Here is a 20,185-nt window from a genome sequence, read left to right as displayed (position 1 = left end):
AAAATCTAGAAAAAATGTTCTACCGAAAGTGACTCGAAATCACAGCTTTCAATCTCCGGATGAGTGCTCTATGATCCGTATGTAATTCATGCGTTTTTTTCTAATAACAACGTTTTATTTGAAGTACTACCTACTTGAATTAAATTAAATTATGTACCTATTTTCAATTATAAAAAAATCTAAAATTCTTAAATCTTGTGTCATTATCAGCCGGGGTCGATCCACTGCTGGGTGAAGGCCTCCCCTAGCTTCATTCACTCTTTCTGGCCCTTAGTTCTTCGCTGCCACGTACATCCACCTAACTTTTTGAGTTCACCTATTCAGTATCTTGTGTATTCAGTATATATATTTTTTTTCGAATTATTAATAACCATGTCCGTGTTTTTTCGTACAAGGTGGCTGTTAGTAATTTTGAACAATCACAAACATCCAGGCTTTGATAAAAACAAACTGTCCTCCCCAGGATCGAACCCAGAACTCTTGGGTGGAAGGCCAGCGGCTTACGAGCCGCATTCAGTATATATTGAAGAAATCATACTTATGTATATGTATATTTTATGCGTGAAACGGGATTCAAACTCATAACTGCTAACATCCACTAAATTAACCACCATCTGGGATTAGGATAGAACTGGTTCTGACGGTCTTATAATAAAGAGACACAAGACGTCAGGATGCATACAAACACCTACAAATTGGTCATTCCTATACCGGCTCGCCAATCCCGCATCCAAATATCTATACGTTTCGAAGGTTACGTGCGACTGTCGCTAGGTAGATATGCGCGTTCTTCATATGCAACACCGGATCGCAGTTCTTGGAAGGTTTGATTTATGGCTGTGCGGCAGACGGGCGAGTTTAGATGTGAGAGCCTAAGTATAGTTCTGCATCGCGGTCTTGTTTAGTAGGTAACCTTTTTAAGCTAAACCTTCATATATTAAGGTACGTCTAAATAAACAACGTTTTTGATGCTATGAATAATTTCCAGTTGTGCGCAACCTTGGGAACAACCGGAGCCTGTTCGTTTGACAATCTCGAAGAGCTCGGCCCGATATGCAGGGATGAGAATCTTTGGCTCCACATTGACGCCGCGTATGCTGGCAGCGCTTTTGTATGTCCGGAATTCAGGTAAATCACTATATACCTAATACAGGGTTTCCCAAACTATGTTCCGCGGAACAACAGTGTTCCGCCGATCCTGAATAGGTGTTCCGCGACCATTTGGAAAGGTTTTATACACTGCAACACATTTAAAGATCTTCTACTAAGTAGAAGTAAAATAAGTAAAACTAAAATAATTAAAGAATTTTCTTCATATTGAAATGACCTCAAATATCTAGGTCATGGCTCCCACAAGAGGGCGAGGGCTGACAGGCCTCTAGCCTGGGGGCCTGGGCTTACGGGGTGCCCGGCGTGAGAGATCAACCAGCCAAGTGAGATAAACACACATCACAAACATGCACTAATAGTAAAAATAATGTCGCTTGCGCTGTTTTACTTCAAGCATACTAACATTCAATAATATGTGATTTTGTCATACAATTTTTGATTATTGTCGATATTTTCTAAAATACAAAAAATCGCTAAAAATGTCCTTAATTTTACGTCGAACATCATTTGGAATATACAACTGTGGATCGTCACATTGCCTTTAACCTGAGCGATAAGTAGGGGGCCCGTCAAAGATCCTAGGCTGGGGCCCGCTTCGGGATGTGGGGGCCATGATCTAGGTACAGGCGGAGGACCATCTTCTCTCACACTGTATGCATGAAAAAGATGGAATACCTATATTGTTTTTAACTGACCGGCTGGTTAGTTTAACGACATTTGCCAAAATTGGCAGAACGGTTAGCTGCGCTAATAAATAACCTACAAAATAAACTAAATGTTCCGTTAAAATTTCCGGGTTTGCGAAGTTTTCCATTGCAGAAATAGTTTTGGGAAACCGTGATATAATACATATAATATAATACACAATAATAAAATAATTATAAACTATCAATAATTGTAATAGGTACTGCCAGGCCCGCACACGAAAGGAAATGGGGGGGGGGGTTCGAGTTAATGTTATTAAAGTATACCAAAATCTCAGTGAGTCACAAATCTCAATTGAACATGACATAAAATCCTCACATTGTTAATTTGTAATATTTTTATATTATTTAAAAATATCTTTTATTTTCGGAAATCGTTCACATATGCTGGAGAACGTTACATTAAAATATAATTTTACTAAATATCACCTTAATATGTAGATACCAGTGGTGAACGGTGGAGGTAGGCTGTGTAGATCCGACATAAATAGTGTACACTAAACTTTTCCAGTCATTCTTATTTGTGTTCATTGAATTAAGAATGCAAATTGCAGATTACTACTATTATCTACTATTTATTTTGTCGATTCAATTCCTACAGCACACGATACATTTTGCTCACATAGGGAGCTATACTAGGTAGTTAGTGAAAATAATATTTATTTCTATTTTTTCTAGGCATTGGATGAAAGGAATTGATCTGGCTGACTCCATGGCCTTCAACCCTTCCAAATGGCTCATGGTTCATTTCGATTGCACAGCACTGTGGTAAGAAAATAAATCACCCTTATTCTACTTTTAATGATTCAATTCTATAGCCAAGTTGTCAGTAAATGAACCAATTTGTGAAAATGGAGGACAGTGGCGCCGGTTTAAGGTGAATGCTCCATACATGTAATTGACAGTTGCACATAAATTTAAAATACCCTGAACATCAGGAGTTTCAACCATCCCATGCTTTGAGTGTAGAAGTAACTAGGGATTCTAATCCCGGGATCCCGAACTATTTTCGATACCTATGAATCCCGGGATTGATAAAAACAATACCGAAACTTTCGGGATTGATTTTTTTTATCAATTTTTAAGGAAAATAAAAGAAAAACGAAAATATGACAGAAAAAATACTTTTAATAACAAATAACTACATTAGAAATAAACTAAGTTTGAATGAAGTTTGATTTATACCAATGTGTAAGTTGCCGATTCATTAAATTTTTTCACATAAATTAATAAAAAAGAGAAAGATTGCAAAAATACAATGCTTAGCACTATTAACAGAGTAATTCCACGATGATCTCATACGTTTTACGGCAGTTTCATATTTGGCTGACTAATTAGATTTATGAAGCGGAAAGGCCATAAGTACGCCATGATTATTTGCTTTACTATTTTAAATCTCGCTGATCTATTCATTATGTCTTTACTATCAGAAATAGCAATCTCATATTAAATTCACATTAATATTTATATTACAATATTATTTACTCCATTAAACTTGTGTATTTCCAAGATTGAACGTATACATTATTAACAATAAATGTCTTAAATAGTATAAATTATACTAGATTTATTTTTGACCGATTTTATCAATGTTATTTGTAAATATAATTTTTTTTTATTAACAATGGAAAAAAATGCCAATCCCGGGATTGTCAAATTGTAATCCCGAAATCCCGGGATCAGAATTTTGGCTCAGGATTGGATTCCCTAAAAGTAACCTACTATGAGCTTCAAAAGAGTAAAAGGCGAACACGCGTTGAAGAAAGATAGTGGGGAAACACTCGTTAATATGTTCAAATGAAGATATTATCAAAGAGTTTATTTATAATGTTTAAAAGTACGTTTTCTTTTTTAATTTCAGGGTGAAGAATAGCAAATCTCTACACAGCACTTTCAATGTAAATCCTATTTATCTCCAGCATGAAAATTCAGGTATACAAAAATCATTTTCTTTTCTTGAAGATATAGCTATCAATTCATTTGAAAACAATAGCGTTTTCATGATAAACTTCTGAAATCATAATGTTTTACTCTGTGTAATGGGTTAACATATTTTTATTTTTGTTATTGGCAATAAACATTAGTTTGTAGCAGCCATTTGTGTCAATGCACCAACACTTTGCCCACTGAAGAAGGAAGCCGATACATTAGACGACTGGTCCTACTTTTCGCCTCTCCCGTTGTCTATGGATGACCTGTCATTGTCTATAGAGTGCTCATACTGACGCGTCTGTCGTGTTCACTTGTCGGAGTATTCTTAGTTTCAGATTTCTTTCAGATTATTTTACCGTATCTTGGAGACCTTGGAGTTCATCTGATTTAGTGGTTATGTGTTATTAATAATTAGAAGTGACGATCAAAGTAAGTAAACTTCTTCTGTGTATAATAATATCATAATACACTAGGACGTTTGCAATGTGACAGTCGATTCTAAACAACAATAACTAATAACTTATTTATATTCTTCAGTCATTATAGAATACCAAACTCTGCTTGCAAGTACGTTATCAATAAATAGTATGCCAGTGGACCACTCGTTTCTTGTGCAAAAAGTTATGTTCAGGCTTTATTAATCTAAAGATGGCGGTGACCAACGGTATAATACAAAAAATTATGTGGCAACCAATTTATTCAATCATACTAAAAACCTTGCAAGATAGCCATCGAGTATTGTAATAGGTTCAAAAATGTCATAAAACTCCCTGTTGTTATAGTCCATTATAAATTATTTATTGCAATTTATAAATAATTGGTTGTAGCCATAATAATTCAGTAAAAGTGTTTATTTTAAGATTAACTAAGAATTTAAACAATATTTTAATAAACTATTAATTCTTTTATTCAACGAATAAGACACAAGATTTCAGAATGTAGCATTCTATATAGGTACTGAATATACATAATTTGAAAACATATCATGCATATACACAGTAGAAAAATCATTTTGTAGAAAAAGGTTACGACATCCGACGGGACTTGAACCTGTATCTGCTATATTCGCGCCAGTATTTTTTTCAATTAAACTATGAGCATCTTAGTTAATTGCGACAGCTTTAACTAGTAGTTGTTACACTAAATCCTTTTCGAATTACAAGATTTTATGTTAAATGTACCATTTTTGAGTTATTGATGTTAGTAGCTTTTTCGGGTTACAAACACATCCTCAGAACGATTAATCGCTAAAAAATGCTAAACCAACAAACACAAATGTGGATTTGTAGCCAGAATAACAAGGTTTATTTCTACTACCCGCCACGCATCTAAACTCTTCCGGGTGCATACCATGACACAGCGAACGAGAAGAATCGTTCATAATCGTCTTGATAGTTTCCCCGAAATAACTTCTCAACATCCTGGTTTTTCAACGACGTGTCTTAATGAAACAGATTTCAATTACCAATTATTTGGCTGGGGTATTTCAATAAACACCCACGATGGCCGCGTGGCTTAAGCGCCGGTCTATAGTGTCGAGGGTTCCAGGTTCGAATCCTGGGTCTGGCAAATACACATATTGTTTTTTCAATTTGCGTATGAGTCAAGAGTATGGACCTAATAGGTTGAGCAAGTGGCTGACATCCGTTTCTTGTAAAAATAAAACCTCCTCTCTGTGGAAGCCAATGACATTAATATGGACAAAGCATCTGGAAAAATAAATGACACTCACGTTTTTTGTCGGGTCTGCCGAATGGCATAATCTGTTCTAACGCCATTACTATAAATTCCCGATGCTTTTTGTCGGGTCTGCCGATTGGCGTAATTCCAATGACATTATTAATGGACGACTCACTCAATACAGTAGCTAGCAAGTAAATTCGCGCATTCACATGTATAGGTAGACGCCACGCAATTCCATTATGCGATATCACGCATCGGGAATTTATAGCAATATGACCTTTATTGTAATGGCGTCAGAACAGATTATGCCATTCGGCAGACCCGACAATAAAGTGAGTGTCATTTTCTTTTCCAGATGATTCGTCCATATTAATGTCATTGCGTAATTCATATTTTAATATCAATATCGCTCGCTCAAATTAACATTGACACTAGAAACACTGTTCTAACGCCATTACAATAAAGGTGATATTGTTATAAATTCCCGATGCGTGATATCGCATAATGGAAATTGTGAAATGTCGCTAATGCGCAAATTTACTTGCCGACTACTGTACTGAGTGCGTTGTCCATTAATAATATGGTCCTAGGAATAAATGATCCTATTAGGATCGGACATGGTCGTAAGAAAAAAAAGAATTTCAATAATGCTTCATTAGATATTTCAATACTATAATAATTTAGAATATGGGGATGATGAGGTGAGGTGAGACAAGGTCGTGGCTGCTCCAATGTTTCGAGGAGAGGGGTTGATTTATTGATACAAGAATAAAATATAATGATAAAGATGACAAAGTAATATTATAATTTATAATCGCGGATACGGATGTTCTGGTGAGATTGATTATACTATTGAATTATTGACTGGCGATGTACCGAGATGTTAATATAACCGAGAGACTGGACTCGAGATGAGTAGTCCTCCGAGTGATGGACTCAAGTGGAGTTAGGATTTATGGATTGTCCTTGCTATTTATACAAATGCAGTTCATACATTACAAGAGACTTTGTCGCAATTAAATAAATCAAAATAGACGCTATTGATCTAGATTTTTTGGTACTGTTCGGTTATACGGAATACAGCGGAAAACGCATTTTTAAAATAGCCGATAAACTGGATTATTAGTTAGTTTAGGTTAGTTTAGGTTAGTTTAGGTTAGGTTAGGTTAGGTTTGGTTAGGTTAACCTAACAAATAATCCAGTTTATCGGCTATTTTCAAAATGCGTTTTCCGCTGTATTCCGTATAACCGAACAGTACCGATTTTTTTATATATATAGTTTTGTGCATAATTAGAATCACTACAACTAACATGGTACAAAGCTTGGTTTCGCGTTAAATCTTGATGGACAATGGAAACCCACCCTTTCGAGTAGGTTTGGCGAGTCAACAAAACCATTAAAATTTTGAAAAGAAAATAGTGATCAGATAGAGAACGTCGACTTTCCAAAGATGGTATAGGTAAATCATTTTACGGTGGCACCATGGGTACGGCAAACGTGGCTTGCAGTTGTAGTGGTATTGTTTTCTAGCATTGAAACAGGCATTGTCGCAAGCAGTCCAGTTCACTCACGAATTGCCAATTGTGCCACTGTAGAATGATTTACCTTTACCATAAAAGATGCAGTGGTCGAAATAGAATTAGCTATGCCATTTCTATCATTATATAAATCATAACAGTAAGCTTTAAAGTTTACGTGCTTACGAAATCGGTTTTGTACTGCTTCGAGAAGGTTTATGTATGTAACGTACTGTAGATTCCACACGAAAGAAGCGAACTCAACTATGGATCGAACATAATATGAGAAATAAAGTACCTTCAGAACATCAGGTGATCTGAATGGTTTAGAGATCCGAAGAATAAAACCTAGTAAGTGTAATGCTTTATTGATAGTTTCGTCAGGGCTCGAAATGGAACGGAACGCACCGGAGCTAGATAGGGCATAGAATAGAAAATCTGACACACTTATTTTTATAAAATACACATACGATTTGATGACTATGTAAATATCTTTTCTAAAATCTCGAAAATTTGTCGAGCGCTCCGGTTCGTAAACTTTTCCATTTCGAGCGCTGAGTTTCGTTGATATATGCGTTAAAACGCATCTAATTATATTATCATGATTCAGGAAAAGCTGACTATCGCTTCCGTCCCATTGTTTTGTTTTGACAACAAAACATACATATTAAAGTGTGCCACCCTTGTAAGTGTGGTATGATTGCTATAAGTATGATTACAAGCATAAGTCGAAGATGCAGTAAGGCGAAATCCTGGTCGCTAAAAATAATTCAAATTGATTAGTACAAAACTTCAATCAATAATTAGAATTTAAAATCATATTTCAACAAGTAGTGGAAATTATCAATTAATAAATAATTATTTTTTCCTGCAGGACATGCTATCGATTACATGGTAAGTAATTATCTGTTAAGATTAAATTAGTATTAACTTTAAGTCTTATGTAAACTATCACGTATAAATTTTTGAGAGGTGTATTTTCAAAGATAACTTATTCCACTACTTGACGAAAATGAGTTATGAATGCCAGAATTTAAAGGATAAAATTTTGAACAAGAATTTTTTGTGTAAAATAACCTTATAGCATTCAATCCAGTAAAAAAATCAACCTTAAAATCGGTGTTAGTTACAAAAGTAGCTTATTCCAATACCAAAAACATATGTAACAATATCAGCACCGTAAACAGTTTTTTGGCGTTTGCCGAAAATTGGAATAAGTTCACTTTGAAAATACACCCCTTTAAAAATAAAAATTCTAATAATAGGTAGGTAATATACCTATATCAATTAACATTACCTATTACCTATTACCAGAGACGTCGCAACTCAATTCATACAATGATACAATTTACAAAATATTATTTCATAATATGGGCAGGGAGTAAAGAAAAATAAAAATTGTAAATTCCACAGACACGTATTAATAAGGTAGAGATTCTAAATCCAGTCACAATAGACCAAGACTTTGACGGCAGTTTTAGTTTACCAACAAATGATGAACAAGCCATTAAACACAGGAAACAAAAACACCCTGAATGTCCTCAAATATTACCAATTTGAATACACGTTGCGTTTCTGTAACCAACCTTAAGCCGGTTCACACATCAAAACTACTCCCGTCTGCAAGTGTCGAATACGTCGATGTGACGTCATCGTTATTCACAAAACACACGTTGCCAAACGCACATTGGTGTAATGCGACTTATTAGGTTGAAAAAAACATCTAGTGCTGCTAGCAACAAATAGCATGCATCTCTGGCTACGAGTCGAAGCTGCCAGAACGCATACGCACACCTACGAATTGGTCATTCCTACACCGGATCGCCACATTCCAATATATCCACATTTCAAGAGGTTACGCTCTACTGTCGCTATGTGCCTATGTGCGCGGTCTTACTCGTAATATCGGGGAAACGTTCCTAGAAGGTTTGATTTATGGCTGTGCGGCAGACGAGGCGAGTTTAGATATGAGAGCCAGCTAATGCATATTATGATACAGATGTATGTTAATATTGAAAACAACACGATCTCAAGTGTTTAAGTTTATCCTATATTTCTCCACACTCAATAATATTCTACATTATTACATTACTATCACACCCAGAAGACACTTCACGTTATTATTGTGTTCCCTGGTAAATACATAAATATTTCTCTTTTTACCAGCATTGGCAAATACCTCTCAGCAAACGATTCCGTGCTCTAAAACTGTGGTTTGTGATAAGAAACTATGGAGTGAAAGGACTGCAGAAGCATATACGAGAGGTATGAAACTATTTTAATATAATCTACCTACTTATTATAAATTAATAAACATTTTTTTTATTCAAACAATAAATCACATTATTTAAGAATGTAACATTCTTTATTGAGCATAATTAATTTGAAAACACCTCAGAGTAATATATAACCACTATAAAAAAATCGGTGTGTGTACTTATGTACGCGCGTTAGAAGTTATACTTCTTTGGCGTAACAAAACAAATACAAAATTTCTCATAAACTAGATTATTTGACTAGCTCTTGTTAAATAACACACTCAAGAAAAGGTACCGCTTATTGGAACGCCGTTGGTTTATTTCTATACACTTTAACTTATATTACTAAATTATATAATGGTTTCTCGTTGTTTTTATTTTTAAAGTACCAAATGTCAATCTGACGTATAATCGTTTGTTTACGTAAGGAATTGCAAATGGCCGACAATAATAAATTTGCTGCCTAGGCAACGGAACAATTCTAAACTACAATATTATACTGCATAATTGTTACGATTGCAGTATCATACTGCGGCGTAAAGGTAGTGCGTTCGGCTGATAACTGAACAATCGGTGGATCGAATCCAATCGAGTGCGTTTTTTTCGTGTGAAAAAATAAATTATGTGTTACAGTGTTACACGCCAAAAATACACTCTGATCTGATTTTCCAAACGCGCCAAAAGAAGCATAACTTCAAAATTCTTTTCGATAGACACCCAGCGAGATTCGCGCCCATGTGCACTAACCACTAAGCTATGTGTGTCTTTACAATTTTCACTGAAGCGTTTTCTAAATTTCGTTATTACTTAGCAATCGACTTTTGAATTTTAAATCAAGGTGTTAACAATAATTACCTTAATTACTAACCGGTGTCAAGATCACTCCAAATTTTTGTTATAACGTACTTGCACTTACTAATAATTTAATGACATGTTTTTTTAATCCAACGAATGATTCACAATATTTAAGAATGTAACATTCTTTATTCTGGTAATAACGTCACTTGACTGTTTGAAAATACGAAAGAGTGATAAGCCAACTGGGAGGGGTACTTTCATTTAAAAGAAGTAGATCGTCGATTTTAATACCATGTATCTAATATAATATTATGTTGCCATTTCTCCTACGCAGGGTGTCCGCCTTGCTCAAAAGTTTGAAGCCTTGGTGCTTGCGGATCCCAGGTTTGAAATACCAGCTGCAAGACATTTAGGTACGTATATTTATTACAATATTTTTTATACTGAAGACATTCACTGTAGTTCTATAGATTTGCCGCATGTCAATATTAAATCAAACATTTCTTTTAACATCGCAGTAAGTAATATTCCACATACCCAAATAATAATCGTGCTTCTTTCGATTGTGGGAGGAGGACCCGTGGAAAATCTCTCCCTGCCCCTGCGGACTTGAAAGAGAGCCATGATTAACATCATGTTTCCATCATCATAATAAATCGTATATTCCCTGTTTTATAGGAATGGTGGTGTTCAGATTGCGCGGTGGAAACGAACTGACTGAGAAACTTCTGAAAGCGTTGAATGCTAGGGGACGCATTCATTGCGTCCCCGCTTGTCTTCAGTCCAGATACGTAATCAGGTTCACGATCACCTCGGCTAGAACTACCAATGATCACATAACAGGTAACTTATTATTCTTTGAACTTTGTACCTATTTAGCGACAAAATATGAGATCTAGATAGGTATAAAAATTGTTGGCAACGTTGAGGACAGGGAACTCAGAAATAATGGGAACTGAAATACCTAACGGGTGTGGAGAAGCAGGCAACCGATCTCAAGTGCGGAAGAATACGGGATAAACTTAAACACGTGTCAAGAATACGTCATACATCGAATACTGACAGCTGCTCTCGGTTTATGCATTGGCTCTTTTAATATTGGTGTATTGAGGGTTGTAATACACACTAATGCACGTCCATAATGCGTGGTTCATTTTCGTAGGACACACACACATTCAAAACCCTGCGTCAAAATGTAGTGTATTGGAATATAGTCTATCGGAATTCCAGGGCTCTAAATGAACCGGAGCACCGTTCCGGTTCATAAAATCCCCAAAATTATCGCTCCATCTCGTAGGCAAAATATTTTCACCGTTTGAGCTAGATATGCCATATTATAACAAAAAAAACAAATATATATTTTTTTTAAATAGAGATAATAATTACAAGATAAAAAGAACTTGTTGTATACCACGTTTTTAAATTTTCTGTTGAATCATATAAACTTGACAATTCTATGTATTGATAGAAACTTTTTATTATACTTGATAGAAATACTGAATAAATATTATAGAATACTGAAATGTCATTTTGACATTTCATATTGATTTCCATAGTAACGCACGTATATATTAATAATTTAGTTGCTAGGACAACCTTAGCAACCAATAATAGTGAGTAGTAAATATTACTTTTAACGAATTTTTTCCGAAACATACAAAACAGAATTAACTGAAAATGAATTCAATTCTGCTTCAAGATGGCAAAAAGTATTAAAACAATGCATTGTCGTCGTGTTCTGATATATTCTAAAAGTTTCAAATGTCTAGCTAGTCGAGAAGTTAGTTAAAAAATTTGTACTGTACAAGAAAAAATTAGATAACTATGGTAATATTTTCGTAAAATTATCGAGCGCTCCGGTTCGTAAAAAATTCCCTTTCTAGCGTTGCGGAATTCTATTTATTAATCTGTTCTCTGGTTGGGAGATCCCTAGATTTTAAACCATTGTATATACGCAATAAAATGTATATTTTTCTGCAGAGGATTGGGCTGAAGTTCGAGCAGTTGCCAAGGAGATCCTCGTCGAAGAGTATGGCGCTGAAGATGGAAACATTCAACCAAAATCCAAAGTCAGAGTATCACTCAGAGGTATTATACTTACTAAACTAAATTTAAATCATCTTCTTGCTACTTTAGTTTAAGGGTCCCTAATTTTACCCATACCCAGCACCAATAGGATTTTATTGATTAATATTCGCACCTCTTATGAAATGAGTCACAATTTCTTCTTGCACAGTAGAGTATATATGAATCCAATATCATCATAAAGTTGAGATCTAGGGGGTGGGTTCCACAGTATGCCAGACACTGACCTTTAATGTTGGGGGGGGCTGGCGCGCACTAGAACTGGTTCGGTGTTCGCGCACTCACGCACTGATAAACGGACGATACACTTTTGGATGGATGATATATTATGAGGTTGATGAATGATGATGATAAGTTCAGGATGGATAATTGATGGACGCGACGTTCACTCAAACCGTAACAGGCTTAGTGCAACGAAGGTCGGACAGATATGTTTTGAGTTAACTTTTGAATCACTCGGACGGTAAAGTTGCTCACGTCCACTTGCTGCATATCACTTGAGCTGACTCAATCAATCTATATAATAATTGAATTAATCAATAAACTGTAGTTTAGTGATAACAGGCCAACACACACCAGTTGTCTTGAACTAACTGAATGTTCTTCGCAACTACGATCGATTCTTGACCCGTAATTGCTCATCGTCTGGTCTTGTGACAATAATAAATAAGGGGATTTGAGTAGATGGGGACTAAGGATGACTGCGACCACAATTTGGCTCAGTCGAAACCAGAAGATAGTAATAATCTTTGACTTCATTTTTAGCGGCATTTATTATTGTTATCTTGGATTATTGGCTCGTTTTCAAACTCTTAAAATCCAACCCCAAGTTGGTCCTCGTCGTACGTCGATGCAGCCATCTGAAGGTCCATGATGGTCCTTCTGATGATCCATTCACATCCAGTCCTATATTGCGTGTATCTACTGCTGTGCCGAAGGGACAATAGACCAACATATTTAAACTGTATACCTATTGATCAATAATAAGCATACATAACCATGTCATCGATTCTCAACCATCAGAGACCCGCGAGTTGAACGCAGCCTTTGGGACAAGCCTCCTTCTCGCCAACAGCCCGATGAGCCCCAAGATAGTGGATGGAAGCTTCGCCGCGATCAGAGACTACGGTGGACTTCTCACCAAATGCGCTGAAACGTTTAGTTCACTGCATATTGAGCCTAAGGATAGTCCAGGTGGGTTTTTATAAAAAAGTAATTAGAAAATTCATATAAGTAGGGTTGCCATGCGTCCCGTATTTAGAGGACTGTCACGTATTTCGCTCTGCTGGCTCGTATTAATTTCTGTCCTGTATTTTTATGTTTTCTGTCGTGCGGAAAATTGCCAAAGCTATCTCCAGCTCAACTTGACTTCACATCATGCTCAATAAACTACCCTTCCCATTAAGCAACCCAAAACTCCATCCCCAATTTAATCACTGTCCCGTATTCTTGCTCGACTTTTATGACAACCCTATAAATTGCAAGTATTGAAGGTTGAATCTGATTGCCTACAGTAGGTGTCAGTGGCGAAGACTCTTTATTTAAGGATCTTCTTAGAAAAACTACTTTTAATTGCATATTGACGTCTTTAAAAAACTTTATTATTATATTATTCTATAAAAATAATTTTATTTGCCAACGACATTTGTCGTATATAATATGTAGGAATTTATTATAAATATATACAGAACCATGTGTCAAAGGTTAATAAAATATGCCAGAGCGCCATCTGTTTTTAACTATTGTATCGGATTATTCAGCGATGAATGCTGATTGTCTGTATCATATGGACTTCAGCCCGTCTACTACAATGTATGAAATACGGTAGGCTCTAACGGCGATGTCTAAAACCTTGCGCATAATATCATTGTCTATGACTGCAGTTTTGTCCAAAATAAGATAAATTAAAAAACTAATTTCTGTGGTATTCAACCACATATAAATATATATTGTTTAAACAAAATTTATATGTACAAACTCATTGCTCAATTTTATATCGTCAGTGAGTTATTAAAATTTCATCGTTTAGTGTGTTGTCTTCATCAGTAGTAATATTTTATAATTATAGCTGACAAGTATGCTCTTTTTCTCTGATCTCCACAGCCTACCTCTTTCCAAAAGTCACCCTTCGCCACTAGTAGGTGTAGCTAGCTGGCAGAGTAGTTATGAATTATTAATAAGTAATACCAACAACAAAAAAACAAGTATCATTTTCATGATGATTTGATTTTCTAGGACGTTTTAAAATCATGCATTATTCTCCTATTCTAGTGGTCGGCAAACTCATTAGTCAACAGAGCCAAATATCAACGATTGAGATTTCTTTTGAGAGCCAAATTTATTAAACTGAAATTATATAATATTATGTAAACTGTTCATTAAGTTAATAAACTTTAGGTAAAGATTAATTTAACTATAGGTACACTGAATAAAATTGATATCATACTTAACAACGATCTTATTTATTGATAAAAATTAAATTGTAAGTAAGGTATCCATGGAATTAAATCATGACAATGACTGACAAACACAGACATGTGCATAATGGCCTTGCTCTCCTTGAAAAGTTTGGGTAAGTCAGGTTTGTATGTTGATGTTTTTAATTTTAAGTACGATTCCAGGTTCTCATCAATAAGACGACTTCCCAATTTGCTCTTGTTTCCTCTCTTAGAAATCTCTTTACTAACCACAAATAATGCAATATTAACATTGTCGGAAGATTGTATTCAGTAATTAAATACAGAACTTGATTTTTCTTGACTCTTCTAAAGTTCCTCAACTGCTTTCTGCCTTACATCACCGACAGGATATTTAGTGCTAAATGACGCATGTTTAGTTGTAAAGTGTCCCTTCAAATTTGACTTCGTGTTATGCGTCAATTTTTCCCGACAAATAATACAGATCGATAGGCCATTTAAGTTTTGAATAAACGCGAAAGTCTCGGTTCATTCAACTTTAAATTCACGGTTTTCGTCATCCGTTTTTCTTTGCTTCTTCTTTGTAACGATGTCAAACAGGGCAGAGGGCATTTGTGGCAGAGTCGCACTCAAGGGGCCAAAGAGCCGCATGTGGCTCGCGACCCGCGGTTTTCCGACCACTGTCCTATTCCATAGTCTTTTTAAGATCAATCGTATTTCATTTTTTATTTATAAACACACCGCATTCTTTAGGACTCTTTTTCTTTTCTAGGATTCGGAATTCATGAATTATTGCAAAACATAATACCTATCTAGAATTTAAATTACATATTATTATAATTTGGTCTCACTATAATAATGTAGTTGCACTAATTGATAATTCGAGAACGAATATTCGATGTTGGAACTAAGTATGTCCATCCACAGCTCAATAGCTCAATGTATGTGCAGCCATGCGTCGAAGGATTCGCGGCATAATGACGGCGGGGAAGCAGTTCTCGCTGGACTCGTGCATGGACATGGTGCAAGGGATCCTCGTATCAGCCTCCGACGCTCAAGAGATCCAGGAGGAACTGGCACTCATGAAGGAAGACGAGAGAGAGGATCACACTGTCACTTCTGGAGGTAGATTTGATTCGTAAAGTTGGGTGATATTATTAACTTATTTTTAAAATTATCTATCGTTGTTGTTTCTAGCTTTATCTAAGAATTGGCTTATTAAAAAAAAACTGTACCCATATGCTACTCGTATCATATGCTTGGGGCCCCCATATAAAAAAAAACTATATTTAGTACAATAAAAACAAAAGTTTAGTGTGCATTACTTATGTTTGATCCGGCCTACCTTCACCCTTCGCCACTGCCTCAGAGTACCGGTGAACCTGCCACAGTCCCTAAATCCAAACTTTGATTATGTATTTTACATTTTTTTTGTGATACATTTTTATAGTGTAGTATATTAATTTAGTCACGTAGATAATATTATTATAGTCTAGGACGATTCGGCGCCGGGACAACTGGGCGCCACACCATCGAATGAATATCGAATATTGACGTTCGTGAATTATAGGTACTCTTAAAATAATATATTTAATACTTGGTGAGAATTTAAATATTCACACGTAAATAATCATATAATTGTGCATATGTTTAAGTTCCAACGTGAAGAGAGTTCTTTTATTTTTATATAAAGCGCCAGGCATAATGATTCTCAATACGCAATAAAAAAAAACATTATGTTAATAGCAAAATTAATTAAAATTACTAAGTATTAGATAGAAACTGATTAAATTTCTTCGTTTACTTTATGTATAAAATCGTAATGAATGTGTATTTATTGCATTCGACAGTGCGGCGCCCAATTGTCCTGGCGCCCAGTTGTCTCATTTCCTATTATTAAAATGTAAGTTATCATCAACTACAGTGGCGGTTTAACATGAAGTTTTAAAAAAATCATCAAACGTAAAAGAAAACTAACTAACTTCTGACTGTTTTAAAATATTACTGTATTTGTTGAAAGATCACAAGTGGGGCTCCAACCTTTCAGAGCCTCGGGTCTACACATATTTTAAACTTAAACCGTCATTGGTCAAACAGTTACCTATTGTAAGGACGATTTTTTAAGGAATGCATGTATATCATAATCTCATAAATATCAGGCATTCATTCGATCTGAATATTTTATAATAGTTTTAATGTATCTTTTTTTTATTCAATAAATAATTTGCTAGATTTAAGAATGTAACATTCTTTTATTGAACATACATTATTTCCAAACACTTCTGAGAAATATATAAATAACCACTAGATAGAAAAAAAATGAAAAAAATACGACACCCAGTAGTTTCGAACCTGTGCCTCTCGGGAATCGTGCCCATGTGCACTGACCACTATGCTATAGGTATTTTTTTCTAATTATGACAAATTTAACTAATGATTTTTACAATATTCTCTGAAGCGCTTATTTAAATAAATTATTGTGTTACTCATTATTGGCAATCGGCTTTTGTATTTAAACTCAAGGTATTAAACAATTACCTTAATAATTCCTAGCCGGTGTCATGATCACTCCAAATTTTTATCAGGTATAACGTACTTGCACTTGCTAATAATTTAATAAACCAACTATTTTCTTTATTCAACGAATAATTCACAAGATTTAAGAATGTGACATTTTTTTATTGAATATACATAATTTTTGAAATTTTTTCAATGGCTCGAATCCTGATGGGTATCGTAACAAAAAGATTGTTTCTAGTGGTTATATAATATTTCTTAGAAGTATTAGTTATATAGTGTAGCTATAATTGACGATAGCCACGTGGCTTAAGCGTCGGCCTATAGCATATTGGGTCCCAGGTTCAAATCCTGGGTCTGGCAAGTACACATATTATTGTTTTTCAATTTGTTTATTAGTCAGAGTATGGACCTAATACGTTGAGCAAGTGGCTGACAACCTTTACTCGAAAAACGAAAATATGTTAATACAAACCTCTACTCTGTGGCGGCCCATATGATCTTATGAGGATTGGATATGGACGGGAAAAAAATGCATTTCTTTTGTAAAACATGATCAGTATTTTGTTTACACTTTACAGGCTCAAGCCCAGGGGAAAAATCTTCAATAACTTCATCCCAGGAACCATCTGTGCACGAAGATGTAAACTATCAACTGAATATCTCAGAAATGAACCAACTTTTAGTACCGCAGCAACCCGGACGGCATTACAGATCGCGATCCGTCGACACAACATTACCCGGATTTAATAGATTAAAAAATACAGATATAGTTAATATAAACACCTCTTCGAAGGAAAATGATGAACGTTTAGGTGGAGAAATGAATAAAGATATTAATGTTAAATTAATGGCAAAGGAAAAAAAATGTAATGTGGATGATTTTGGTGGAAACGTTCGTATTGAAGGAACTCCAACAGATGGCGTTGAAAAAAATAAAACATTTTTTTGCTCCGATCATTTATCGAAGACTCCAACGTCAGACGAAGAATACGATAAATGTTTGAAGGAAGAAGAAAAAGATGTCTTTGCTCCGGTGGCCAATAAAGAGAAAACTGTACCTGGAGGTTACATTCGACGATTTCTACAGCAGTTTAGCGAGGGTTCCTTCAGTGGTGAGGAGACGGGAGACACTGCCAAAGTCAAAGACGGTCAAAAGTTGGCAACCGGAGCGTCCAAGAGTGAAAAAAGTTCACCGATACGAAAACGAGTCGATGATATCTGTAAGAAATGTTTGCATTATAAAGGACAGGTTAATGCAAATCAAGAATAACTTTACGTTGTAATTGTTTATCGCTTGTTTTGCTCTAATACCACGTAACGTTCTCATAGGTAAAGAAAAAAATCAGTTTTTAATTCTAATTGAATTTTTTTCTTTGTAATAAACTTAGAACCATTGTATTATTATTAAAATAATTAATCCAAAACGTCACAGTGAACGTGTTAGCATTAATAGGTAAAAGCTGGAAAAACACGTGATACATTATGTAGTATTAGAATTAAGATAGTGTTAAGTATTATGTACTGCATATTAATCAATGTTTAGATATATTATGTATTTAGCAAAATGCTTATTTAGATATTAGCCAAGTTCTCATGAATGTTATATTTCGTTTACATGTGCTAGGATTTACTGCTAGCAGTACGTATTATCCAGGGCTCTAAATGGACCGGAGCGCCGTTCCTGTTCGTGAAATTGTTAAAATTATCCCTCAGTCTCGTGGATAAAATAATTTGACCGTCTGAGCTAGATAGGCTATAAAACAGATTATGAAACACACATAATGTAAATATTATCTTCAGAAAACTGTCGAGCGCTCCGGTTCGTAAACTTTTCCATTTCGAGCGCTGGTATTATCGCGACCATAAATAAAAAAATGCACGTATTATAGTGCAAGTTGCAAAATTGCATGCATGGATCAAAAAAGTTCAAAAGTTTCTGAATTTTCACGTGACAATTGGAACTACGCAGTAGAACGATAGTGGAGAACCTGCCGGAAAAAAAACCCAAACACAACCAAAACCAAAGCGCAAAAACTCATTTTGACGTTTACTGATTTTCACGACCTGTCAAATAGCACCATACAATGACAACATTGCGTCTCGTTCACTCTTGAAGAATGAGATTGGAGAGACAGTCAGCACTTTTACGTATAAACGGTTATTATCGTGATAGTTTAAAATACACACTATCGGTGCAAGTAAATCCATGCACGTGCACAAGCGCTATTATATTATACTGCTCGGATCATGTTTAAACTAAGGGTGGATTAATTTAATCTATTCACATTACCAATTGGGGGCACTCATTTTGTATAAATATACATTAAACAGCTTGTTAACTGCCTAACTAAAAATGGCAAATCACACGAAAACCCATATATAATAATATATATTAATTTATTAAATATTGAACATATTATTAATAAGATAGTTAATAAATAAGCTAAGCATTTTTTTCTTGAAATTCTTGCATTTGAAAAAATATATTATATATTATCTGGGAATATCCATGTTCAATAACGCTACTATGTACTTATATGTAATTCATTGAATTATGTCAGCTTTTTAGTGGAGTTTTAGAAAAAAATAAATATATTTTCTAGAATGACAATTGACACACTGGAGTACCGATAAAACCGCACCCTTGCTTGATGAAACTAGGTTTTAATTGGTTCTAGATAATTGCTATCAGCGGCGAAGGGTGGAGGTAGGCTGTTTCCGCCATAATTAGTGCCCACTAAGCTTTGTCAGTGATACATATTTGTTTTCAATGAACTAAGACTACAATTTACAGATGGTGTTGGTTAGTTTTTAAAATTTAATTAAACCCTGGGAAGCCAAACCATAATAGATAATAGTCGAAAAATACTCGTTTATCTATAAAATATCTAAAATTATGTCATTACATCATATATATTTTGGATATTTTATAGATAGAATAATATTTCTTATCTATTATAGTTTGGGTTAGGCAGGGCTTAATTAATTAAAAAAAATAACCAACAAATGTGTAATATGTACTTATTTCTAATTTAAAAAAAACATAGTATAAAACCAAGTATAAATAAAAAAGTGTGCACAAATCGCCCAAAATATACCAAAACTATTATGGTTTGGTCATGGTTTAATTGTTTTTGACAAACTAACCAACACCATCAGT

The 20,185-nt window shown here is 34.9% G+C and overlaps 1 protein-coding gene across 1 annotated transcript in view; it reads left to right on the top strand.

Moving 5' to 3' along the window:
- Hdc (histidine decarboxylase) overlaps window positions 1-18,295 on the top strand; it is a 34,297-nt gene extending 16,002 nt beyond the window's left edge. Inside the window, exons 7-17 of the mRNA XM_085943243.1 lie at window positions 989-1,128; window positions 2,493-2,582; window positions 3,676-3,746; window positions 7,822-7,841; window positions 9,114-9,212; window positions 10,338-10,416; window positions 10,682-10,846; window positions 11,984-12,091; window positions 13,112-13,282; window positions 15,457-15,630; window positions 17,604-18,295. Coding sequence (XP_085799369.1) covers window positions 989-1,128; window positions 2,493-2,582; window positions 3,676-3,746; window positions 7,822-7,841; window positions 9,114-9,212; window positions 10,338-10,416; window positions 10,682-10,846; window positions 11,984-12,091; window positions 13,112-13,282; window positions 15,457-15,630; window positions 17,604-18,295 — 1,809 coding nt within the window. The remainder of the gene's footprint in view (window positions 1-988; window positions 1,129-2,492; window positions 2,583-3,675; window positions 3,747-7,821; window positions 7,842-9,113; window positions 9,213-10,337; window positions 10,417-10,681; window positions 10,847-11,983; window positions 12,092-13,111; window positions 13,283-15,456; window positions 15,631-17,603) is intronic.
- Window positions 18,296-20,185: the final 1,890 nt, after the last annotated feature.

This window comes from Rhyacophila brunnea, unplaced genomic scaffold (assembly GCF_057557595.1).
Source record: "Rhyacophila brunnea isolate RB1 unplaced genomic scaffold, BYU_Rbru_1.0 scaffold_15, whole genome shotgun sequence".
NCBI lineage: Eukaryota > Metazoa > Arthropoda > Insecta > Trichoptera > Rhyacophilidae > Rhyacophila > Rhyacophila brunnea.
Note: the sequence above shows the minus strand (reverse complement) of the source record. Positions and strands in the feature narration are given on the sequence as shown.